This window comes from Salmo salar, unplaced genomic scaffold (genome assembly GCF_965601325.2).
Source record: "Salmo salar unplaced genomic scaffold, fSalSal1 ptg000335l, whole genome shotgun sequence".
Taxonomy (NCBI): Eukaryota; Metazoa; Chordata; class Actinopteri; order Salmoniformes; family Salmonidae; genus Salmo; species Salmo salar.
Genome location: NW_027675353.1, coordinates 430,226 through 458,125, shown reverse-complemented (window position 1 = coordinate 458,125; position 27,900 = coordinate 430,226). Strand labels below are relative to the sequence as shown.

The 27,900-nt window shown below is 41.1% G+C and overlaps 1 protein-coding gene across 1 annotated transcript; it reads right to left on the bottom strand.

The window, feature by feature from the left end:
• Positions 1 to 237: 237 nt before the first annotated feature.
• LOC145875771 (uncharacterized) lies at positions 238 to 26,853 on the bottom strand. Its single transcript, XM_082971585.1, has 5 exons — positions 26,562 to 26,853; positions 10,478 to 11,411; positions 9,338 to 10,141; positions 9,098 to 9,273; positions 238 to 245 (listed from the first exon to the last, which is right to left on the bottom strand). The coding sequence occupies exons 1-5, from the start codon at positions 26,851 to 26,853 to the stop codon at positions 238 to 240; spliced, it is 2,214 nt and encodes a 737-aa protein (XP_082827711.1).
• Between the last annotated feature and the right edge of the window lie 1,047 nt (positions 26,854 to 27,900).

The following is a 27,900-nucleotide window of genomic DNA, read 5'->3' as shown; positions in this document are numbered from 1 at the left end:
TCTTTTTAACAGCTTTTCCAATCAGCCCTAATTGGAGAGGGAGTGGTTACAAAATTGATTGGACACACCTAGTAAGCAATACTATACATATTAAAAAGTGAAACACTGTGGCTGTGTCATCACAAAAAAGGAAAGGTAATACAACTCCAAGCTAGAGGCACTAGAACACCCAGCAAGGTAGTTCCAACCCTAAACATGTCTGGGAGAGAAGTCAAGAACAAGAAAGCAATCTATTCCCTAGTACACTTGAACCCAACAAAACATGAACAACAGTCTAAACATAGCTGAGGGCCATTGAGAAGAAAGACCACTAGATGATAGCAAATGGACCTATCACAACCCTACAGGAATGGACCTATCACAACCCTACAGGAATGGACCTATCACAACCCTACAGGAATGGACCTATCACAACCCTACAGGAATGGTGAGAAATCCATATCTTCATGTAAACCAGGGTATTTAGTGGCCTGTAGTTTGTAAATCCATATCTTCATGTAAACCAGGGTATTTAGTGGCTTGTAGTTTGTAAATCCATATCTTCATGTAAACCAGGGTATTTAGTGGCTTGTAGTTTGTAAATCCATATCTTCATGTAAACCAGGGTATTTAGTGGCTTGTAGTTTGTAAATCCATATCTTCATGTAAACCAGGGTATTTAGTGGCTTGTAGTTTGTAAATCCATATCTTCATGTAAACCAGGGTATTTAGTGGCTTGTAGTTTGTAAATCCATATCTTCATGTAAACCAGGGTATTTAGTGGCCTGTAGTTTGTAAATCCATATCTTCATGTAAACCAGGGTATTTAGTGGCCTGTAGTTTGTAAATCCATATCTTCATGTAAACCAGGGTATTTAGTGGCTTGTAGTTTGTAAATCCATATCTTCATGTAAACCAGGGTATTTAGTGGCCTGTAGTTTGTAAATCCATATCTTCATGTAAACCAGGGTATTTAGTGGCCTGTAGTTTGTAAATCCATATCTTCATGTAAACCCGGGTATTTAGTGGCTTGTAGTTTGTAAATCCATATCTTCATGTAAACCAGGGTATTTAGTGGCCTGTAGTTTGTAAATCCATATCTTCATGTAAACCAGGGTATTTAGTGGCTTGTAGTTTGTAAATCCATATCTTCATGTAAACCAGGGTATTTAGTGGCCTGTAGTTTGTAAATCCATATCTTCATGTAAACCAGGGTATTTAGTGGCCTGTAGTTTGTAAATCCATATCTTTATGTAAACCAGGGTATTTAGTGGCCTGTAGTTTGTAAATCCATATCTTCATGTAAACCAGGGTATTTAGTGGCTTGTAGTTTGTAAATCCATATCTTCATGTAAATCAGGGTATTTAGTGGCCTGTAGTTTGTAAATCCATATCTTCATGTAAACCAGGGTATTTAGTGGCCTGTAGTTTGTAAATCCATATCTTCATGTAAACCCGGGTATTTAGTGGCTTGTAGTTTGTAAATCCATATCTTCATTTAAACCAGGGTATTTAGTGGCCTGTAGTTTGTAAATCCATATCTTCATGTAAACCAGGGTATTTAGTGGCCTGTAGTTTGTAAATCCATATCTTCATGTAAACCAGGGTATTTAGTGGCCTGTAGTTTGTAAATCCATATCTTCATGTAAACCAGGGTATTTAGTGGCCTGTAGTTTGTAAATCCATATCTTCATGTAAACCAGGGTATTTAGTGGCCTGTAGTTTGTAAATCCATATCTTCATGTAAACCAGGGTATTTAGTGGCCTGTAGTTTGTAAATCCATATCTTCATGTAAACCAGGGTATTTAGTGGCCTGTAGTTTGTAAATCCATATCTTCATGTAAACCAGGGTATTTAGTGGCCTGTAGTTTGTAAATCCATATCTTCATGTAAACCAGGGTATTTAGTGGCCTGTAGTTTGTAAATCCATATCTTCATGTAAACCAGGGTATTTAGTGGCCTGTAGTTTGTAAATCCATATCTTCATGTAAACCAGGGTATTTAGTGGCCTGTAGTTTGTAAATCCATATCTTCATGTAAACCAGGGTATTTAGTGGCCTGTAGTTTGTAAATCCATATCTTCATGTAAACCAGGGTATTTAGTGGCCTGTAGTTTGTAAATCCATATCTTCATGTAAACCAGGGTATTTAGTGGCTTGTAGTTTGTAAATCCATATCTTCATGTAAACCAGGGTATTTAGTGGCCTGTAGTTTGTAAATCCATATCTTCATGTAAACCAGGGTATTTAGTGGCCTGTAGTTTGTAAATCCATATCTTCATGTAAACCCGGGTATTTAGTGGCTTGTAGTTTGTAAATCCATATCTTCATGTAAACCAGGGTATTTAGTGGCCTGTAGTTTGTAAATCCATATCTTCATGTAAACCAGGGTATTTAGTGGCCTGTAGTTTGTAAATCCATATCTTCATGTAAACCCGGGTATTTAGTGGCTTGTAGTTTGTAAATCCATATCTTCATTTAAACCAGGGTATTTAGTGGCCTGTAGTTTGTAAATCCATATCTTCATGTAAACCAGGGTATTTAGTGGCCTGTAGTTTGTAAATCCATATCTTCATGTAAACCAGGGTATTTAGTGGCCTGTAGTTTGTAAATCCATATCTTCATGTAAACCAGGGTATTTAGTGGCCTGTAGTTTGTAAATCCATATCTTCATGTAAACCAGGGTATTTAGTGGCCTGTAGTTTGTAAATCCATATCTTCATGTAAACCAGGGTATTTAGTGGCCTGTAGTTTGTAAATCCATATCTTCATGTAAACCAGGGTATTTAGTGGCCTGTAGTTTGTAAATCCATATCTTCATGTAAACCAGGGTATTTAGTGGCCTGTAGTTTGTAAATCCATATCTTCATGTAAACCAGGGTATTTAGTGGCCTGTAGTTTGTAAATCCATATCTTCATGTAAACCAGGGTATTTAGTGGCCTGTAGTTTGTAAATCCCAAAACTTTCCCTTTGGTTTAACTGTTTAAGACGGTCCCCTTTTCTAATAGAGACCGGAATGTGATCAATACCCACAAAATACAGTACTGAAGCAGAGAACATTAAAATAATCATTAAAAATAATTGGGGAATTATCCAAAGTGATACTCTACTACGCCAAGTCTTTCCTGAGCCACCAGTCATAAGCTTTAAAAGATGTCCTACCCTAAATGATAAATTAGTACACAGTTATCTTCCGGGTGACTCTCAAAAAACTTGGCTTGACCACAAACCCAAGGGCTCTTTTAAATATAACCACTGCAGAAATATTGCACAGAAAAAGTATTTTGTTGATACAGCTTCCAAAATGGAGTATTACGTCAAGCATTTCATTAACTGCAAAACCACTCATGTCATCTATAGATTGGAATGTCCACAGTGCAAGGTGTTCTACATTGGACGGACAAAGAGACGCCTTCAAGACCGCCTAGCGGAACACAAGTACGCCATACGGGTAGGCAATGACGACTACCCCATGGCAAGGCACTATAAGTCCTTACACCAAGGCAACCCTGCCTCCCTCTCTTCGCCCCAACCCGGGCTCAAACCAGGGACCCTTGCACACATCAACAACTGACACCCCACGAAGCAACGTTACCCATCGCGCCACAAAAGCCGCGGCCCTTGCAACGCAAGGGGAAACCCTACTTCAAGTCTCAGAGCGAGTGACGTCACCGATTGAAACGCTATTAGCGCGCACCACCGCTAACTAACTAGCCATTTCACATCGGTTACACCTACAAGCTGTGGGTATTGATCACATTCCGGCCTCTATTAGAAAAGGGGACCGTCTTAAACAGTTAAACCAAAGGGAAAGTTTTGGGATTAAATATTTATGTCCCCTTAGTGGTTCATTACGTCAGCAAAAGGGAATATGTTCCATTTATGTTTATTTAGTGCAAATTGTCCACTGGTATTGCTGTATGAAAGTGAATTTCCCCCCAGGCATACATACATGTTCTTTGTTATTACCCGAGCCACCTGAGCCACTGCCTGTTCACCCCGCTATCATTCAGAAGGCGAGATCAGTACAGGTGCATCAAAGCTGAGACCGAAAGACTGAAAAACAGCTTCTATCTCAAGGCCATCAGACTGTTAAATAGCACAGAGAGGCTGCAGCCTACATATAGACTTGACATCATTGGCCACTTTAATAAATGGAACACTAGTCACTTTAATAATGTTTACATATCATTTCTCATCTCATATGTATTAACTGTATCTCAGTCTATGCTGCTCTGACATTGTTTATCCATATATTTATATATTCCTAATTCCATTCCTTTACTTAGATTTGTGTGTATTAGGTATTTGTTGTGAAATTGTTAGATATTAATTGTTAGATATTCCTGCACTGTGGGAACTAGAAGGACAAGCATTTCACTACACCTGCAATAACATCTGCTGAACACCTGTATGTGACCAACAACATTTGATTTGTTATGAAGGTAATTTGTGTCAAATTTACTTTTCCCCTCATTCACCCCACCTCTTTACATTGCTGATGCATAATCAGTGGCCTGACTGTGTCAAAGGCTCATCCTGGTAGATCTGAACCTAATGCAGCTTGGAGTGATCAGATGACAATAAATAAATAAATAAAATACTTTTTTCCTCCACTGTATCTCAGTCTATGCTGCTCTGACATTGTTTATCCATATATTCCTAATTCCATTACGAACCAGCTCTGAGTTCGCAACAAAAGGGAGACAATGTGGAGACAAGGAGTATCAAAAATATATATTTATTAGATAACACAACCAAAATCAACAAGGTGTCTGCATGGAGAGAGTCTCCCTTCATGACTGTGGAAGAGGTCTATTTATCCTGGGACACACCCGGGCCCAGGTGCTTCCCATTTAGCTGACGACCCTCCCAGCTCCGCCCACCGGCATCCTAATAAGGAAACAAGAACAGAGAGAATACGGCAGACAGAGGGAGGGGCGTTAAATATATTACTCTATTGTTATCATATAGAAACATCACTTGTTAGATATTCCTGCACTGTGGGAACTAGAAGGACAAGCATTTCCCTACACCTGCAATAACATCTGCTGAACACCTGTATGTGACCAACAACATTTGATTTGTTATGAAGGTAATTTGTGTCAAATTTACTTTTCCCCTCATTCACCCCACCTCTTTACATTGCTGATGCATAATCAGTGGCCTGACTGTGTCAAAGGCCCATCCTGGTAGATCTGAACCTAATGCAGCTTGGAGAGATCAGATGACAGAAGTCACATGTTGGTGCCAGGTGTAACTGAGGCCATAGATGCTCCATATACATTACATTGAGTGTTTTATATAATATGACTAAATGTGTTTCTGTGTTGCAGGGGCAGTCAAGAAATGGAACAGCAAGGCCACAGAACATGACATAAGCAGAGCTGTGGGAGACCACCTCAAGCCCCTGGTAGAGCCGGGGGTGGTGTTTACCGCTCCACCACGCCTTCAGCAGGCTGGAAAAGTGGGATTGATACAGTTTTTCATACTAAGGTGGACCAATAGTTTGTTGATTGGTCAGTCATTGGGTTAATTTGTTTTACAATATGTTCAAATCAAATCAAGCTTTATTTATACAGCACATTTCAGACATGGATGCAACACAATGGCTTCACAGGAAAAAACTATGAAAATAATCAGAAATATTTAGTACACAAATATGAGGATAAAAAACAATAATAACAACTGAAAGACTAATGAGCATTGGAAGGAAATGCCATTGATTAAAATATTAACAATATGATGCTATATCCAACCCAAAATATAACTTGTTTTTAGGAGGGGCTCTGAAAGACACTATGGGGGTGTCCACTGGAAGTTGACTAGTAACAACAACTGGGACCTAAAAGACACCCACCATGAGACCCAATAAATCTGCCCAAGAAGAGACAAACAAAAGAAAACCCACACCAAACTTAAAGACAGGAAGCAAACCAAAAAGGTGGAGCAACTAAAGGTGTTGACTCTCCACATGTATCAAGACAACTGGAGCACTGGGCCAGACACTCTTAAATAGAACCTGGACCAGCTCAGGTGAAACACCTTCCCACTAACGAGATGGACAAGCCAGCACAGGTGTAACACATACTGACTAACCAGGCGACACCAATATGTACCCAAGACACATCTCAGTTGAATGCATTCAGTTGTACAATCAATCAATCAATCAAATGTATTTATGAAGCCCTTCTTACATCAGCTGATATCTCAAAGTGCTGTACAGAAACCCAGCCTAAAACCCCAAACAGCAAGCAATGCAGGTGTAGAAGCACGGTGGCTAGGAAAAACTCCCTAGAAAGGCAGGAACCTAGGAAGAAACCTAGAGAGGAACCAGGTTATGAGGGGTGGCCAGTCCTCTTCTGGCTGTGCCGGGTGGAGATTATAACAGAACATGGCCAAGATGTTCAAATGTTCATAAATGACCAGCATTGTCAAATTATAATAATCACAGTGGTTGTCGAGGGTGCAACAGGTCAGCACCTCAGGAGTAAATGTCAGTTGGCTTTTCATAGCCGATCATTCAGAGTATCTCTACAACTTCCATTTCACTTAATCATCTACAATGCTTCACCTTCACCAATATAAACATGGTGTCTACTGGCTGTCAACAATTAAAAACAAGAAAAAACACGTATTTCTAAATAATAATATACAATCAACAAATAAAAACAAGAAAACAAAATATTTATTATTTATTACACGTATAATTTTTTTAATCCTTTTTCTTTCTATAGAATCCTACAATTCTAGCTTCTAGAACACTCGTCTTCCTAAAACTCACTAGCTTCTAGAACTCTCGTCTTCCTAAAACTCACTAGCTTCTAGAACTCTCGTCTTTCTAAAACTCACTAGCTTCTAGAACTCTCGTCTTCCTAAAACTCACTAGCTTCTAGAACTCTCGTCTTCCTAAAACTCACTAGCTTCTAGAACTCTCGTCTTCCTAAAACTCACTAGCTTCTAGAACTCTCGTCTTCCTAAAACCCACTAGCTTCTAGAACTCTTGTCTTCCTAAAACTCACTAGCTTCTAGAACTCTCGTCTTCCTAAAACCCACTAGCTTCTAGAACACTCGTCTTCCTAAAACTCACTAGCTTCTAGAACTCTCGTCTTCCTAAAACTCACTAGCTTCTAGAACTCTCGTCCCCTTGGAACGAGCCCAAACAATACTCATCTCCAATACGGAAAAACGTGCAGTCAAAATAAATTGGGATCCATGGCAACGCAATGGCTAAACACAAAACATTTTTGACTGCCCAGCCTTGAGACAATCAGCTACCAAGTTGCCCTTAAAACGGACATGTCTGATTTCAAGAGGAAACTCCTGCAATATCCATAGTAACTTTCCACCTCACTGCGGAGCTTCTCTCTCTTTTCAGGGTTCACTAGATAGGCATGTTGTTGGATCGGGGCCCAGTCCCCAATGTCATGCTCTAGTACATTTGGGTTGGCACATCTGAGAATGAACACAGATATTCTAAAATGACATTATAAAATGATCCCTGATATTACGTCAATATAATTGTACCCAAAAATTGTCAGTTGGTTGCATAAATCATTGATTACTAAATGCTACATTAATTGTAAATATGAAATATCAAACCAAATGTACACCCCTTTGTTAATATGTATTGGCAATAATTAACTTAATGGTGAGGCATAAAATAATAAAACATGTATCTTTTGTCAGGCTGAATGTTTGAAATATGAGGTGATTTGAGTCCTGCTTCTTCAGTAGTGGAATAAAGACAATTAGCACTTGGATGTTGTCAATAAATGCTGGAGTGATGTAGGATTGTTAATACAATTGATTATAGACCAATTTATTATACTGCGTCCATGTGTATAGGCTGCAAGTAAGTTGAATTTAAGTTGTTTTCAAGTCAATGAAAAAACGACATCTTCTCAACTTTCACTTTCAACTAAAACTGAATGTGTATTGGATGTTGGGCATAGTCTTATTTTCAATATCTTTTCAATTACATTTTGCTAGGTGGGATATTTTCCATGCATGGAAAGGGGTTGGAGGCAAAGGACAAATAAATAAGTGCTACCAAACATAACAAGCATTTCACAAACACTACAGTGTATAAATAAGACGCATTAAATAAAACCACAATGAGGACAAGTTTTCATTAATCATTGGGTATATCGTACGAAAAGCATCAGAATTATCTTAAATAGGGAAATATTTCAAGTTCAGAATCACAACATAAAATACATAGGCATTTCATCATTAAGTCCTTTAGGAAATAATGTCTGGTGGGCTGTCCAAATCAAAAACCAAAATGCAGAAACAGTTTGTGATGTATTGAAAACCTAAACATAACATGTGCTATATACACAAACATCTGCCACAATAATCATATTACTTGTATTTTTATTAAACAAGCTTCTTATAAACTGCACAAGCACCAAAAACACTTGTTTTGACAAGTAGCAATAAATCACTGATATAGTCAGGGGGGAAATCAGGTTGTAGGTGCTGTTGAAACTAACACAACTAAAAAACACATGGAAATGGGAGATATATTTTACCTCACTGATTAGAGGACAACCTGCAGAAGACAGTCAGCTACATTTTGGAGTGACGCATTTAAATTTAGGGGTCGCTAAACAAAGGAACACAACACTTATTCATCGATATCATGCTAAAATCATTTGTGTGACAGGAGGGAGATGAAGTTGCACGTCCTGTTAAAACTAACAGCTCAAAAACCACACGGAATCTGGGAATAATGTGTACATCCCTGGTTAGAGGACAACTGGTAGAAAACAGCCAGATACATTTTGAAGTGTTGCATTTTGATTCAAGTGGGTCACCAACGTGGTAAGTGTAACAACCCTTTCAGAGCCTGGATTTTCCCCAAGGCTAATATCCATATCATGTTGAAATCAATTGATGAAGGGGCAAACGTTTAGGTGTCTACATTGTCCTACTACAATGTGTTAACATTCTACATTGTGAAGTTTATTTATTGATATCATGAAACAACTCCATGTATTTTCTGATATTTGATCAGAGATCTTTTATCAGATTATCTCTGGGCAGGTTTCTCTCCTCTATGTGTTCTCTTGTGTACAGTCAGATTCCCAGAATGAACAAAACTCTTCCCACATTTATCACAGCTATAAGGTTTCTCTCCTGTGTGTATTCTCTGGTGTAGAGTCAGATTGCTAGATGCAGCAAAACTCTTCCCACACTGATCACATGTAAAAGGCTTCTCCCCTGTGTGTATTCTCTGGTGTAATGTCAGTTTGCTAGATCTTATAAAACTCTTCCCACATTGATCACAGCAATAGGGTTTCTCTCCTGTGTACAGTCAGACTCCCAGAATGAACAAAACTCTTCCCACATTGATCACAGCTAAAAGGTTTCTCTCCTGTGTGTAGTCTCTGGTGTAATGTCAGTTTGCTAGATCTTATAAAACTCTTCCCACATTGATCACAGCAATAGGGTTTCTCTCCTGTGTGTATTCTCTGGTGTTGAGTCAGATTGCTAGATGCAGAAAAACTCTTCCCACATTGATCACAGCTATAAGGCTTCTCTCCTGTGTGTATTCTCTGGTGTCTTGTCAGATTGCCAGATTCTGTAAAACTCTTCCCACATTGATCACAGCTATAAGGTTTCTCTCCTGTGTGTATTCTCTGGTGTAGAGTCAGATTGCTAGATACAGCAAAACTCTTCCCACATTGATCACAGCTATAAGGCTTCTCTCCTGTGTGTATTCTCTGGTGTACAGTCAGCTGCCCAAATTGACCAAAACTCTTCCCACATTGATCACAGCTATAGGGTTTCTCTCCTGTGTGTATTCTCTGGTGTTGAGTCAGATTGCTAGATGCAGAAAAACTCTTCCCACATTGATCACAGCTATAAGGCTTCTCTCCTGTGTGTATTCTCTGGTGTCTTGTCAGACTGCCAGATTCTGTAAAACTCTTCCCACATTGATCACAGCTATAAGGTTTCTCTCCTGTGTGTATTCTCTGGTGTAGAGTCAGATTGCTAGATGCAGCAAAACTCTTCCCACATTGATCACAGCTATAAGGCTTCTCTCCTGTGTGTATTCTCTGGTGTACAGTCAGCTGCCCAAATTGACCAAAACTCTTCCCACATTGATCACAGCTATAGGGTTTCTCTCCTGTGTGTATTCTCTGGTGTAGAGTCAGATTGCTAGATGCAGCAAAACTCTTCCCACATTGATCACAGATAAAAGGTTTCTCTCCTGTGTGTGTTCTCTGGTGTAATGTCAGCTGGCGAGATTGAACAAATGTCTTCCCACATTGATCACAGCTATAAGATTTCTCTCCTGTGTGTGTTCGCTGGTGTACAGTCAGCTGCCCAAATCGACCAAAACTCTTCCCACATTGATCACAGCTATAAGATTTCTCTCCTGTGTGTATTCTCTGGTGAAGAGTCAGATTGCTAGATGCAGCAAAACTCTTCCCACATTGATCACAGCTAAAAGGTTTCTCTCCTGTGTGTATTCTCTGGTGTAATGTCAGTTTGCTAGATCTTGTAAAACTCTTCCCACATTGATCACAGCAATAGGGTTTCTCTCCTGTGTGTATTCTCTGGTGTAGAGTCAGATTGCTAGATGCAGCAAAACGCTTTCCACATTGATCACAGCTAAAGGGTTTCTCTCCTGTGTGTATTCTCTGGTGTAGAGTCAGATTGCTAGATGAAGCAAAACGTTTCCCACATTGATCACAGCTAAAAGGTTTCTCTCCTGTGTGTGTTCTCTGGTGTAATGTCAGCTGGTGAGATTGAACAAATGTCTTCCCACATTGACCACAGCTATAAGGTTTCTCTCCTGTGTGTGTTCTCTGGTGTACAGTCAGATTGCTAGATGCAGCAAAACTCTTCCCACATTGATCACAGCTATACGATTTCTCTCCTGTGTGTATTCTCTGGTGTAATGTCAGTTCGCAAGATCTTGTAAAACTCTTCCCACATTGATCACAGCAATAGGGATTCTCTCCTGTGTGTATTCTCTGGTGTAATGTCAGCTGGTGAGATTGAACAAATGTCTTCCCACACTGATCACAGGTATAAGGCTTCTCTGTGTGTATTCTCCTGTGTACAGTCAGCTTCCCAGAATGAACAAAACTCTTCCCACAATGATCACACCTATAAGGTTTCTCTCCTGTATGTATTCTCTCATGTTTTTTAAGGTCTGTTGACTGGGTGCATCTCTTCCCACATTGAGCACAGCTATAAGGTTTCTCCCCCGTGTGTATTCTCTCGTGTGATTTTAAATGTCCTGGAGAAACAAACCTCTTCCCACAGTCAGAGCAGCAGTGAGTTCTCTTCCCTGTGGATCTCTGTGGGTGTTTCTTGAGGTGTTCTAATGTGGAGAGACTCTTCTCTGCCTTGTCAGCATCATGAGGTTGTTGAGGCTCCCCAGAGGATCCACGGTAGTGAAGTATCTCTCCTGTGTGAACAACAAAGTCATACAGATGATTTAAAGGCCCACAACAGCGGTAATCCACTGTAAAAGGTGATGCCAACAGCGTAGCCATGATGTTATACAACAATTGACGTCTGTAATGAATGTAAAAATTTGACATTTGCCTTAAAATGAGCAAGAATAGTCATATTTTGTCTTGTTTTCACATTAGTAGTAACATCGATGATTGTAGGCTAGAAATAAGATATTAATGTTGTTGAAACTCTAAGCAGTGTGCCAGACAACTTTTGGTCTCCAATATAGGCCCCTTTCTGTATTTGCTAAAATTGCAGCACGAGGGCAATTTGATTGCAGAAACTCCTCCCTGCTAATGAGGAAAGCGATAGTTATGGATGTACTATATCTGCCTGGAGCAAAAATGGTGAGCAAAGATTTTAGTTTTTCACAATGTATTCTGAATGTGAATGGGGGAAAACTCAGGGGAGTAACCTCCATTTCCAGGTTGCTTATGAGTACATTTCACACTACCTTGGATTATAATTGTAAGGATATTTGAATGTCCTGTTTAATATGTTTGCTAAAGCATTAAGAATTATGTGTAATTATTGAAGAACCGCGTTAATGACAGTATCCATTTGGGTGTTGTCAATAAAGTTAAGATTTTAGTTATTTACTTAACCAGGTAGGCCAGTTGAGAACAAGTTCTCATTTACAACTGTGACCTGGCCAAGATAAAGCAAAGCAGTTCGACACAAACACAGAGTTACACGTGGGATAAACAAATGTACAGTCAATAACACAACAGAAAAATCTATATACAGTGTGTGCAAATGGAGTAAGGAGGTAAGGCAATAAATAGGCCATAGTAGCAGAGTAATTACAATGTAGCAAATTAACACTGGAGTGATGGATGTGCAGATGATGATGTGCAAGTAGAGATACTGGGGTGGAAAAGAGCAAAAGAAGTATATAAAAACATGGGGATGAGGTAGGCAGTTGGATGGGCTATTTACAGATGGGCTGTGTACAGCTGCAGCGATCGGTAAGCTGCTCAGATAGCTGATGCTTAAAGTTAGTGAGGGAGATATAAGTCTCCAAAGTCAGCAATTTTTGCAATTCGTTCCAGTGATTGGCAGCAGAGAACTGGAAGGAAAGTCAGCCAAAATAGGTGTTGGCTTTGGGGATGACCAGTGAGATATACCTCCTGGAGTGCGTGCTATGGATGGGTGTTGCTATGGTGACCAGTGAGCTGAGTTAAGGCGACCTTAGCAAAGACTTGTAGATGACCTGGAGCCAGTGGGTTTGGCGACGAATATGTAGCGAGGGCCAGCCGACGAGAGCATACAGGTCGCAGTGGTGGGTGCTATATGGGGCTTTGGTGACAAAACGGTTGGCACTGTGATAGACTGCATCCAGTTTGCTGATTGGAGTGTTGGAGGCTATTTTGAAACTGACATCACCGAAGTCAAGGATGGGTAGTATAGTCAGTTTTACGAGGGTATGTTTGGCAGTGTGAGTGAAGGAGGGTTTGTTGTGAAATAGGAAGCCGATTCTAGATTTAATTTTGGATTGGAGATGCTTAATATGAGTCTGGAAGGAGAGTTTACAGTCTAACCAGACACCTAGGTATTTGTAGTTGTCCACATATTCTAGGTCAGAACCGTCCAGAGTAGTGATGCTAGTCGGGCGGGTTGGTACGGGCAGCGATCGGTTGAAGAGCATGCATTTTGTTTTACTAGCATTTAATAGCAGTTGGAGGCCACCAAAAGAGTGCTGTATTGCATTGAAGCTCGTTTGGAGGTTTGTTAAAACCTCTTAGGGATAGGGGGCAGTATTTTCACGTTCGGATGAAAAACGTACCCAAATTAAACTGCCTCCTACTCAGACTCAGAAGGTAGGATATGCATACTATTAGTAGATTTGGATAGAAAACACTCTGAAGTTTCTAAAACTGTTTGAATGATGTCTGTGAGTATAACAGAACTCGTACTGTATCTACATACTGTATCTACTAAATCCTGAGAAAAATTCAAACAGGAGGTGGGAAATCTGAGAATTGTAGTTTTTCTTTTGAATTCCTATCAAAACTACAGTGTCTAAGGGGTCATGTTGCACTTCCTAAGACTTCCATTGGCTGTCAACAGTCTTTAGAAACTGGTTTAAATTTACATTTACATTTTAGTCATTTAGCAGACGCTCTTATCCAGAGCGACTTACAGTAGTGAATACATACATTTGTTTTGTACTGGCCCCCCGTGGGAATCGAACCCACAACCCTGGCGTTGCACACACCATGCTGGCATTGCAAACACCATGCTCTACCAACTGAGCCACAGGGGGGCCTGCAGGGGGGTTTCATCCTTCTCCTGTTACTAGACAGAAAACAGGAGCTCAGTCAATGAGTGGCCTGTCTGAGGACATGGGACTTGGTGAGGCGCGCCTTTCCTTCTTTTCCTTCTGGAATGAATACGCTATTGTCCGGTTGGAAAATTATCGCATTTTTACATTAAAAATACCCCAAAGATTGATTGTAAACATCGTTTGACATGTTTCTACAAACTGTAATGGAACTTTTGAGCTTTTCGTCTATTTATGTGCGCCCCCGTCTCGTGCCTTTGGAATAGTGTTCTGGACGCGCCAACAAAACGGAGGTATTTGGACATAAATTATGGACTTTATCGAACAAATGAAAATTTCTTGTGGAAGTGGGAATCCTTCGAGTGCATTCTGCCAAAGATCAGCAAAGGTAAGGAAAGATTTAATTTAAAGACCCTTGCTCCCTTCGGTCTCAACATAGACTTTGATCTGAAGCCATTCTTGTGATAATTGTGATTTTGCCATTGTAATTGTTTGTTAGATACATTTTAGACTACAAATGCTATGATCGTATGCTATCCATTTGTTTGTCTTTTTGTATGTTCTTTGTATGCCATTTTTTAAATATTTGAGTTAACCAATGATATTAGGCCATACTTGGCCATGATTACAAACACCTGTGTGTCTCTTGACACTATATAAATGACTCATCTCGCAGTGTTTGATGATACCCTGATGAAGACAGCTTCGCTGTCGAAACGTTGGTTATTACATTTTTGCATCTGAGCTCTTAGAGTGTGCGGCTTTCCTTTATTTTCTAAGGAAAGATTTATAACACTATTTTGGAGTTTTGCAGATGCCATGACTTGGCGGGTAACTGTATAGCTTGCTTTGATGGCTGAGCTCTGTACTCAGAATATTGAACAATGTGCTTTCCCCGTAAAGTTGTTTTGAAATCTGACACAGCGGTTGCATTAAAAGTAGTATATCTATAATTCTTTAAATAATTGTTATGTAATTTGTCAACGTTTATGACGAGTATTTCTGTAATATGTGTGCACATTGTGTGTGAACATTTTCTGAACATCACGGGCCAATGTAAAATGCTGTTTTTGGATATAAATCTGAACTTGATCGAACAAAACATACATGTATTTTGTAACATGATGTCCTATGAGTGTCATCTGATGAAGATCGTCAAAGGTTAGTGCTTAATTTTAGCTGTATTTCGGGTTTTTGTGACGCATCTCCTTGCTAGGAAAATGGCTGTGTGGCTTTTCTTGTTTTGGTGGTGTCCTATCATAATGTAATGTATTGCTTTCGCTGTAAAGCCTTTTTGAAATCGAACAATGTGGTTGCATTAACGAGAAGTGTATCTTTAAAATGGTGTAAAATAGTTGTATGTTTTAAAAAATTGAAATTATTAGAATTTTGTTGTTTTAAAATTTCATGCCATGCTATTTTGTCAAACAATCCCGTTAACGGGATCCTATCTCGAAGCAAGAGGTTAACACAGTCTCCAAAGAAGGGCCAGATGTATACAGAATGGTGTCGTCTGCGGAGAGGTGAATCAAGGAATCACCCGCAGCAAGAGCGACATCGCTGATATATGCAGAGAAAAGAGTCGGCCCGAGATTTGAATCCTGTGGTACCCCCATAGAGACTGCCAGAGGTTCGGACAACAGGCCAGGTCAATGAAGACGGCTGCACAGTACTGTCCTTTAACGATCGCGGTTATGATATCGTTTAGTACCTTGAGCGTGGATGAGGTGCAACAATGATCAGTTCGGAAACCGGATTGCACAGCGGAGAAGGTACGGTGGGATTCGAAATAATCAGTGATCTGTTTATTAACTTGGCTTTCGAAGACTTTAGAAAGGCAGGACAGGATGGATATAGGTCTGTAACAGTTTGGGTCTAGAGTGTCACCCCCTTTGAAGAGGGGGTTGACCACGGAAGCTTTCTGATTTTTAGGAATCTCGAACTATACGAAAGAAAGGTTGAACAGTCTAGTAATAGGGGTTGCAACAATGGCGGCAGATAATTTTAGAAAGAGGGTCCAGCTTGTCTAGCCCAGCTGATTTGTACGGGTCCAGGTTTTACAGCTCTTTCAGAACATCACCTATCTGGATTTTGATGAAGGAGAAGCTGGGGAGGCTTGGGCAAGTAGCTTCGGGGGGTGCGGAGCTGTTGACCGGGGTTGGGGTAGCCAGGAGGAAAGCATCTCCAGCCGTAGAGAAAAGCTTATTGAAATTCTCCATTATTGTGGATTTATCGGTGGTGACAGTGTTTCCTAGCCTCACTGCAGATTGGCAGCTGGGAGGAGGTGCTCTTAGTCTCCATGGACTTTACAGTGTCCCAAAATTTTTTGGAGTTAGAGCTACGGGATGCACATTTCTATTTGAAAAAGCCTTTGCTTTCCTAACTGACTGTGTGTATTGGTTCCGGACTTCTCTGAAAAGTTGCATATCGCGGAGACTATTCGATGCTAGTGCAGTACGCCAGAGGATGTTTTTGTAATGGTCGAGGGCAGTCAGGTCTGGAGTGAACCAAGGGCTATATCTGTTCTTAGTTATACATTTTTTAAAGGGGCATGCTAATTTAAGAAAATCCTTATTTAGGAAATTTCTTTTAAAGAACAACCAGGCATCCTATACTGATGGGATGAGGTCAATGTCCTTCCAGGATACCCGGGCAAGGTCGATTAGAAAGGCCTGCTCGCAGGAGTGTTTAACAGTGATGAGGGGTGGTCGTTTGACCACGAACACATAACAGATGCAGGCAATGAGGCAGTGATCGCTGAGATCCTGATTGAAAACAGCAGAGGTGTATTTGGAGGGCAAGTTGGTCAGGATAATATCTATGAGGGTGCCCATCTAGCTTGGATTGTAGGACGGCCGGGGTGTTAAGCATATCCCAGTTTAGGTCACCTAACAGAACAAACTCTGAAGATAGATGGGGGGCAATCGATTCACATATGGTGTCCAGGGCACAGCTGGGAGCTGAGGTGGGTCTATAACAGCTGGCAACAGTGAGAGACTTGTTTCTGGAGAGATTCATTTTTAAAATTAGAAGCTCGAACTGTTTGGGCATAGACCTGGAAAGTATGACAGAACTTTGCAAGCCATCTCTGCAGTAGATTGCAACTCCTCCCCCTTTGGCAGTTCTATCTTGACGGAAAATGTTGTAGTTGGGGATGGAAATTTCAGAATTTTGGTGGCCTTCCAAAGGCAGGATTCAGACACGGCAAGGACATCAAGGTTGGCGGAGTGTGCTAAAGCAGTGAGTCAAACAAACAAGGCTTCTGATGTTAACATGCATGAAACCAAGGCTTTTACGGTTACAGAAGTCAACAAATGAGAGCGCCTGGGGACACACAGGGCCTGGGTTAACCTCTACATCACCCGAGGAACAGAGGAGTAGGATGAGGGTACGGCTAAAGGCTATCAGAACTGCTCATCTAGTGCGTTGTGAACAGAAAATAAAAGGAGCAGAATGCTGGGTAGTATAGATTCAAGGCCTAATGTACAGACAGGGGTATGGTAGGGTGCGGGTACAGTGGAGGTAAACCTAGGCGTTGAGTGACGATAAGAGAGGTTGCATCTCTGGAGGCACCAGTTATGCTAGGTGAGGTCACCGCATGTGTGGGAGGTGGGACAAAAGAGTTCTCTGAGGCATGTTCAGTGGGACTAGGGGCTCCGCAGTAAAATAAAACAATGATAACTACCCTAAACAACAGTATACAAGGCATATTGACATTAGAGAGACATAAAGCGAGGCAAAAAGCAATCACAGGTGTTGATTGGGAGAGCTAGCTAAGACAACAACGGGTAAGACAACAACAACAGGTAAAGTGGTGATGAATGGGCAGAGGGTCAGTTAACTACACACAGGGCCTGAGTTCGAGGCTGGGGCCAACAGATAAACAAAACAGAGTACCGTGATTAATGAACAGTCCAGCAGGCATCAGCTATGTAGCCAAGTGATCATAGGGTCCAGTGAACAGGAATATATGAACCAGGGAAGCCGTTAGGTAGTCATTACTACGCTAGCCGGGAGATGCGCCTGGCTCGAGGCTAACTGGTGCTAGCTTCGGGACAAGGGCATCACCGACATCTGGCAAAGGCCAGTTGAAGGCACATCAGACGGAATTGCGTCGACAGACCAGTCGTGATGGATCGGCGGGGCTCTGTGTCGACAAAGGGTCCAGGCCAATTGGCAAAAGAGGTATTGTAGCTGGAGTAATTTTGTTTGCTAGCCGGGAGATACACCCGGCTCGAGGCTAACTGGTGCTAGCTTCGGGACAAGGGCGTTAGCCACTATAGCCACTCTGGTGCAAAGGTCCAGAGCTTACAGCAGGAATCCGGTGATGTAGTGGCTTCTAGTCGTCTTAGTGAAGAGTCCGGGAGGCGTCAGCTGTGTAGCTGAGTGATCCTAGGGTCCACTGAGCAGGCCGGGAGATGGGCCTGGCTCAAGGCTAGCTTGAGGCTAGGTCACTCGGTAGCAGCTAGCTAGCTGCGATTATCCGGTGTAATGGTCCAGAGCTTACGGCAGGAATACGGTGATGTAGTGGAGAAAAACAGTTCGATATGCTCAGGGTTGATATCGCGCTGTGCAGACTGGCAGGTATTATCCAGGCTAAAAGCGGCTGGTATCTGAGCTAAAAAGGTAAAGACATCTAGCAGTGGTTAACAATGACTAAATAGCTGCCAGCTAATTAGCTGGTTAGCTGCTGATGGAGGTTCTAGCTATAAGGCCTAAAAAATAGCAGATCCGTATTATAATGGGTGAGGCGGGTTGCCGGAAGGTGTATTTAATTTAAAAATGGAAAAAAAAGATTGAAATATATTGCAATATATTTTAAAAAAGACGAAAAAAACATAACATTTACAACACGCCATTGGATTACAAGATGAATCTCAGTTAAAAACCATTGGATTTAGCAAACTCTGAAATTATTCAGTATTTCTGTGCCCACGAAAACTGTTTTCCCAGCATAACATAAGGAGCCACTAAATGATACGTAATTCGAGTGCATTTCAGAATTTAAAAAAAACTGTCCGACAGCAAGATCCAGTATTTAAGTTGAAGTTCATCATATGACAAGTGTAACGTTATGACTATAACTACTGTTCCCTTTCATTCGGTCAACTTCGGTACAACATACTATAGACAATCAATTCCCATGCCGACCCAAACGGACACTAAATGAAACGGCCCCTGGCAGACCACCCAGATCCGACCTCGCAATTTATTAATTGTCTTTGCTTGAAACACTCCTGTCAATGTTGAGTAAGGACGCACACCTAATTACGCATAGGTAGACTAGTCTACCTGGCCTGCACGCAAATGTAGGCCTATAAATGTGCCCATTTGGGGATGTCTGATAGTATTTCTGATTGTCTTAATGCACCACCACTAATGAGTTGTGGAGCTTCTCAAAGTAATTTTTCCTTCACCTCAAACAGCAAGTAAACAAAGTCTAATCAAAATCAATTGCGTACGACAATAGTTCCTCTAAGTATTTTCGTAAAATATTTCCACTCGGCATGAAAGGGAAAAATGTTATGCTCTGATCCAGTGGAAATGTCATAAAATACCTGATTACTTCTTTTCCTTTGCACAAATAGCCGACAGCTGTGTCTGTCCTGAACTCACTGGCGCCGGGAAACTGAGGGCCGAGAATATTTTATACAATGTTGCAAGCTTGCTATCACAAGTTTCGGAGGACCCAATTGATAGTTGATACAATGTTTCAAGTTTATTTTTACATAGTTGGCAATGGCAATAAAAGTTACTTTTAGATTTGTATAATTTTCATTTAGATTTAGATAGAATGTAGATTAATCACAGACAATGATTTTGAGATACTATTATGAATTAAATTAAACTGTTCCAGTAAAATATGCATATGAAAATCCTAACTGGCACGCAAATCGGTAGAAATGGTAAGATACATTGTCACTCTAAATGGAAAAGTTTTACGACCTCTGGTGTAGTCAATTACTGAAAAAAACTTCAGGAGCAAAACGGCAGAATTTACGAAGTCCAGCAGCAGCGGGGGGAGGAGGAGGGAAGAGTTTTTCTTGGTTAAATTGGTGACTGGCTCCCTCGAGTAACTTGTGTATCTGTAATTATTTAATCAAACAGCATGCTTACAGCATCAGACAAGTTACGTACATATAGTTGATTTTATAAAAACACATGGGGCGATTTGTAGAAAGAACAGATGACTCTTGGTTGACCAAGATGTATTTTAGTTGGGGACAGCACTAGAACATGATTTTGGGGCTCCCGAGTGGCACAGCGGTCTAAGACACTGCATCTCAGTGCTTGAGGTGTCACTACAGGCTGTATCACAACCGGCCGTGATTGGGAGTCCCATAGGGTGGTGCACAATTGGCCCAGCGTTGTCCGGGGTAGGCCATCATTGGAAATAAGAATTTGTTCTTAACTGACTTGCCCAGTTAACTTGTTGGGGATAGGGGGCAGTATTTTCACGGCCGGATAAAAAACGTACCCGATTTAAACTGGTTACTACTCTTACCCACAAACAAGAATATGCAGATAATTAGTAGATTTGGATAGAAAACACTGAAGTTTCTAAAACTGTTTGAATGGTGTCTGTGAGTATAACAGAACTCATATGGCAGTCAAAACCCTGAGACAAACCCTAACAGGAAGTGGAAATCTGATTTGTGGAATCACTTTCAACCCTTTGCCTATGAAACACACCGTGAGTTAGGATTCATTTAGCACTTCCTAAGGCTTCCACTAGATGTCAACAGTCTTTACAAAGTGGTTTGAGTCTTCTCCGGTAAAAACTGACCGAACGAGAGGCCTGGAAAGTTTGTCATAGAGGGAGGGCCATTACTACTATGATGCGCGTGCCCGTGGGTACTCTCTCGCTCCGAAACGTTTAGTAAGACAATGCAATCGTCCGCCTTGAATATTTTTGAAGTTCTGATTGAAAAAGGCCCTAAAGATTTATGTTATACAACGTTTGACATGTTTGAACGAACGTAAATACATTTTTTTTTGCACATTCGTGAGGACAAGTCCGCGCGCGCTTCGTAAATTATGAGTAGCCTTCGGAACGCGCTAACAAGAAGGAGCTATTGGGACATAAATTAACAACTTTTTCGAACAAAACTACATTTGTTGTGGACCTGGGATTCCTGGAAGTGCCTTCTGATGAAGATAATCAAAGGTAAGTGAATATTTACAATAGTATATTTGATTTTAGATGGTTCCAAGATGGCGCTAACCTGTATCGCCTAGCCTATTTTTCTGAGCATAGCACCTCGTTTATTGCAAAGTGTGATTTCCCAGTAAAGTTACTTTTAAATCTGGCAATGCGGTTGCATTCACGAGATGTTAATCTATAATTCTTTGAATGACAATATTATATTTGATTCACCGGAAGCATTTGAGGGAAAATATTTTCTGAACGTCACGCGCCGATGTAAAATGCTGTTTTTATATATAAATATGAACTTTATCGAACAAAAAATGCATATATTGTGTAACATGATGTCCTAGGAGTGTCATCTGATGAAGATTGTCAAAGGTTAGCGCTGCATTTAGCTGTGTTTTGGGGTATTTGTGATGCATGCTAGTTGCTTTGAAAATGGCAGTGTGATTATTTTTGGCAGGGTACTCTCCTAACATAATCTGTTTTGCTTTTGCTGTAAAGCCTTTTTGAAATTGGACAACGTGGTTCGATTCAGGAGAGGTGTATCTATAAAATGGTGTAAAATAGTCATATATTTGAGAAATTGAAGTGATAGCATTTATGAGGTATTTGTATTTTGCGCGACATGATTCCACTGGCTGTTGACTAGGGTGGGACGCAAATGTCCCACGTTGCCCAGACAGGTTAAATAAAGGTAACATTTAAATAAGTGTTTTTTGACAAACCGTCTTTCACAAATCCGTCAAGGCACCAACTTTGAGAAGGGTTTAAAACAAAGGTTTCAAACCAATTCATGAATGTTATTGAATCTAGGAATGTTTCGCCTTTTATGTAATGGCATGAAAAAATTGTCTGAATATTATACAATGACTTATCAACAGCTGTAATAATTTGACCCCCACAGGAAATCTACACTGGTAATTCTAGAATATACTATATAGTCTAGAAACCTGGTTAAACTATCATTATGACATCATGGATGAATTCTAGAATATACTATAAAGCCTAGAAACCTGGTTAAACTATCATTATGACATCATGGATGAATTCTAGAATATACTATTTAGCCTAGAAACCTGGTTAAACTATCATTATGACATCATGAACAGCCAGTCTTTGTATTCATAGTGTAGTGAATTCAGGGGATAGCCTGAAGGTTGCTACAATAGCTTTCTCTTTCAATTTGAGAGTGATTACATTTCTCCTTCCCCCATCCCTCAGCTGTTTACCAAACCAAGTCTCTAGGCAGCCATTTTGTTGCTGTTTAAAAAAACTCACACAGCAATCACTCAACCAATCTGCGGTTCAAACACTGTTTTGGTAATAAGATGATGGGTTTGGAGAAATGTAACTACTTTCAAATGCATAGACAGACCTATGGATGCAATGACTGACCATCCATGATATCAACATTACAGTTTTAACCATGTTGAGGCTGTACAGTGTTGATTTACATTGTTTCTAGATGTTGGAGTAAAAAAAAGCTTATTTGGGGATCTGATGGGGTAAACTAAGCTCATGAGGCATGTGTTATATTCTTCAAGAATCAATGGCTATATATAAATCATTTAAAAGTCCAAATATGGATGTAGAAATTTTATATTTCCCCTTTAACACCAAACATCAGTTCAACAACTGCAGAGTTTGTGCCTCTGTTAAGACAGTACTTACTAGTGTTAATCGGGGAACGGTTTCTCAAAACCATCTTATGGCTAAGTTCACCGTTAGAACCATTGGATGCCTTAAGTTGCGTTTGGGAAACCGGGCCCAGATGTCCAGTTTCCTCCTCTATCGATGTAACAGTCATCTCCCCCTCTTCCTCTTTCACTCCATAAACTGCATCCTCCTCCTCTTTTACTGTGACATCCTCCTCCTCTTTCACTCTGAACGCGTCTTTTTCTTCTTTCACAGTAACGGCCTCACCCTCTACTTCTTGTTTTACTGTGATGTCCTCTTCTTTAGCAGGAGAGTAGCTCAGTGAACGCATGGTCGGAGATGTTAGCTAGGCTAATGCTAACTTAACCAGCCTGCTAGTGTGGTGGAAAATTGTCTTAAGAATAACACTTCTTACAAGAACTTGTAAATTTAATATAGTCTTTAATACAGAGTAGTAAAGCCGAGCCGGTCCGCGGAACAACGACTCCCTTCCTTAGGCCCCGGCTCTGCTTTTATGCACATACAATACATAGGTCCACCCTTTATGTAAATGAAGTAAAACCATGCGTTCTGCCACCATTTTCTTTCAACCCAATGGATAACGCCCTCATCTGCTTTTAGCTCTAACATAGTAGTGGCTGGATAACGCCCTCATCTGCTTTTAGCTCTAACATTTTGGTGGCTAGATTCTCCTCATATGGATATGAAAATAAGGCATGCTTTGCATGCTTACGCTTGGCATATATTTAGTCATGGCCATACATTCAGCTTGCCTGGCCGTTGCGTGGTTCCTACTTGGGGATGTATGGCCACCTGTTATCTCCACTCAGGGTCAGCTGCCAGTCTCCTCTTTCGCTAGCTAATGTATTTATATTTCTTTCCCTCAGCAGTCTCCCACATAAATCCCTCCTCTGGGACTAATTAGTCCCACATCAAACCTGATTAAACTAGAGACAATAAGGATGGAAGCAAAATAATAGATACATAGAATAGTAAGTGTGTTGAACGAAATGTGAACAGATAAAACATAATCATATACTGGACCAAACATCTCAAACATGGGTAGGAGTAAAAGATCCAGTCAGGCTTAAAATAGTAAATGAGGATACACATAACAAATTAGTATACTATGAAGAAGCATGAGCACGTAGTACATAGCCTTGTCTGAGGTTATCTCAGTTATGTAGAGTATAGAATATAACAAGAATTTAAAAGAATAATAAACATAATAGACCTAATTAAAGTTAATATTCTTACTATGAATCTGAACAAGGCCTGAGTGAGCAAAAATAAAAGTTACAGACAACATTCCAAATTGACACGATTCTTCCTCGCGGACCCCTTTCTAACAGAAATTAAGCATACATCACTCATTACTGCTAGAAGATTAAGGGCATGGTCCGTAGACACTTGTAACCGGAATACCTTCTGTTACCTAGCGTGTAATAAATGATCCTCATTTTAGGAAGGCAAAACTGGCTTAAATTTAAAAGAAAATGCATACATTTATATATGTATGAAAACCATAAAACAAACATAAAATACGACATACACTTAAGGTTTGTTCAAAGTCATACCAGAATTTACATCATAGGGGCACATTCCTTATTTCCACATATAGGGCAATCCTCTCTTTGACACATTGCACATAATAAGGGTTCAGGATGATGGTAATGTCCATCATTGTCCTCTTGGGAGCACCACTTGCAACGCCTGGGTTGCAGACATTTTTTGTGTACATGGACAAGCACTATCTCATCTGAATCAGGGTCTTTGGCATACACAGGAAACCCACCAGGACGCCAATCATGGCACTCATAACCTCCCCCAAGAATTACCCCATGACGACAGTTAGGATTACCAAAAGGTCAATCAAGGGGTCCTCCAACAGCATTGCAAGGTTTTCCATACTTGTCCGTATAATGTCCAGGGTTACCAGGGACAGGATTGATTATGAGAGGTGGATCCAGTATATGTTCCTTAAACTTCTTTCTTGACCCCCCTCTTATGTCTAGGGTCTGCTCCATGTACTGCCATCTGTTTTTAACAGTGGTTTTGACCACAAGTGATTTAACCAAAGGCACCACACAGCAAAATACAATGCCCAATGCTACTAGACCTCCACCCATCATAATGGCCAGCCTAGTAAACATAGCACCCCATTTTCCCAAAGCCAGGTCCAACCAATCCCAGACATGAGAATCAAACCCCGCATTCACCTTTACTTCTGCTCTTAAGCCTTTAAGTTTATTCATAGCTAGGGAAAATGTTCCATTAGGTGCAGTGTTGTTGGGAATAAAAGTACAACAAGCATCTCCATACATTACACAAACTCCCCCTTTCTCTGCCAAAAGCCAGTTGAGAGCTTCCCTATTCTGCCATGTCATCTGGCTTGTGGCCTTTACCTGTTCTCCTAAGGCTGTCAAGGCAGAGTCAGTATAATTAATACATCTTTGTTGGTTATAGTATATATAATTAATCCACTCTAAATTCTTATTGGGTGTTACCCACAAAAATATAGATTCAAATCCAGATTTAATCTCATCTCTGGCCTTAAACTCGTTGGGCACACCTCTGGGTTGTCCAATTGAATCAAGGTACACTCTAGGATCTGGTTCGTACTCCCTCCTAGTTCTAGTTTTAACATGTTCCTCCTGTGGTGTTTTGATGACGGTAACCTGTTGGACTGCTCTGACTAAAGCACATAATCCAGTCCATTCTTCAGGAAGAACATTCAGAAGTTTGTTTTTCCCACACATCCAAAAGCTATCAGCAATACCTCTATCTTGGTTCTTTAACATAGTAAGAGATGGTGCAACCTGAGTGATGTGGCCACATGAACCCCTCCTATTGGTAATTAATCCTTTCTCATCAAATTTGCTAATCCCCGCAATCTCTAACACCCAGATAGTGTCACATTTAACAGTTGTGTTTCCTACGTTAATCCCACCAATACCATAGTTATAGAAACATTAATATTTTCCCTTAACCACAGTACTTTTTTCTATGTGAGGTCTAGTTAAATCAGTTTTAATGTTGTATGCAGCACATTCCTTATTAGCCAGTACAGTCTAATTTAACATAGTTTTACCCCTAGTACTACCCAAGGCCATTCTGCATTCAATGTCACAAAGGAATATGGTACTTTCCCGGTTTACAATTAGCATTTTTCCAATTAGCACAACTGTCAAATGATGCAGGTTCAGGTACTATTAACACTTCAGACAAGGGTGATTTGCTGCACAAGATACAATCGTCCATTCAATGTCTGTCCGCCGTATACCTAGCCCATTTATACTAATCATTCTTTACCGCTTCTTCCAATGTTTTGTCCTTGAGCGGTTCTGGTTCTAACATATTTGCTGTTTCATCCGCGTCGTTCTCTTGAGGTGGACTGTTGGGTTTTGTCAACAAGTTCCAAATGTCAGTAAAGAACCCTGCTGTTTCTGATGCTTTTGGTTTTGTTGTAGGTATAGTGGATTTTTCACCCAGAGTAGTAGTTGGTACTCTGGTGGTGACCACTGTGGTGTGTACAGCAGCTGCCACAGTCGTCGTGGTTCTAGTCGTTGTAAGCACCTCTAGATTGGGTGCCGGTGTGAATTCGATTTTCATGGTGGTTGAACTGCTCCCTTCAGTCAGTCCTGTACGTGCCAGTTCAACTATAAATTCTTCTCCTTCAACGGGTTCAATGTTATTTATGCTGAGCACCCATTCATTTTCTTCTTTGGTTATTGTTAAGTCACATCCTTTCGGATCCCAAATCACTTCTCCCTTCGTCTGATGATGAGTCCATCCACAGTACGCGACATCAGGTAGGGGTTTTACCCTGTATATCGTGACCGATCTTTGTTCTCCTGTTTCCGTTATGATCTGAGGTGGGACTGGAATGCTAACCTTGTTTGTCCTACCCGGTTGTTCGGCAGGTTCCTCTCTTTTTTTCCTATTCAATTGTTCATCAAGGGGACCGGGTGAGTGTCGAGAAGTCAATTGTGGGAAAAGTCCCTTGCCCTTTGGCCCGTGGAACGTCTCCCTCTTTTCTCCATTGGGAAGTTTCTCCTCCTGCTGTTTGAGTAGTTTCTCCTTCGGCAGCTCCTGTTGGGCTCGTCTCTCCTTCAGTAGCTTCTGTTGGGATATTTCCTTCTTCAGTGGCTCCTGTAGGGGTATTTCCTTCTTTAGCTTGTGGATCTCCCTCCTCTGACCCACCTGGCTCCCCATCTGGGTAGTCATTAATTCCAGGGAAGAATTGTTCCCATTCTCTGGGGTGTACTTCTGGGTCCCATTGTATTGGGCTTTCGCCATAGATATCTGCCACAGCAGGCATATCACCAGGAGTATCAGGCATATCGTTCCCCCCCTCCCCTTGGAGTCTCTGGTCCCACAGGTTTGAATATTGTTGGTTGGCAGGTTTCTTCTCCCGCCCTGTTTCTTCGTTTACTTCTTCTGAGAGCAGTTGGTGGTGTATCAGTTGTTTCTTGGCTTCCACTTGGCCTGTTAGCTTCCTGGCTTCCTTTTGGAGCCACAATTTCTTCCGCTGCTTCTTCTCCTGTCGCGTCCCCGTTTGGTGTATCAGCATCCTCTTTTCTATCCGGTTGTTTCTTCCTTTCTGTTGGGACTCTGGTGCAGTGGTTGAGATGATACCACGTCTTGCTTCCTTTCGCCTGGACGGCTGTTGATGTTGCTTCGGCCACCTCGTAGGGTCCTTCTCTCCTTGGTTGATCCCACTTTCTCCGGAACACCCGAATGTAGACCAGGTCCCCTGGTATTACCTGGCGTGGCCCCTCTGGTCTCTACTCCGGTTCCTTCTTTTTCTCCTGTGAATATATAACTTCATGTATCTTGGTTAGGTGCTTTACATATGATTTTAGTTCTGTTTCTAGTATGTCTAAAGAGGGACCTTTGTACAGTCCCCCTAGTGATGGCACAGGCATGGGTCGACCCGTAAGCATTTCATGCGGTGACAAGTGCGTGTTTCTGTTAGTTTCCATGCGACTGCTCATTAGTGCAAGCGGCAAAGCATCTACCCAGTTAAGCCCTGTGGATAGGCAAATCTTTAATGCAAGGCTGCCAATCCCTGATAACAGGGTGGGTAGCCTTGGGCTACTGGATCTAATTTAGTACTGTAGCACGCAATAGGCTGTTTCTTCCTACCACTACATGTTTCCTGCATGAGAATAGCAGCCGCACAGTTGTCACACCTATTTGCTACGTATAACAAAAATGGTTTAGTGTAGTCGGGGGCCGCTAGGGCCGGTGCTGTCTGCATCTCTTTTTTAAGTGTTTCAAACGCAACTACAGCATCCGCGTTCCACTCCAGCGGTGCTCTTAGATTAAGCTGTCCTGCTTCCT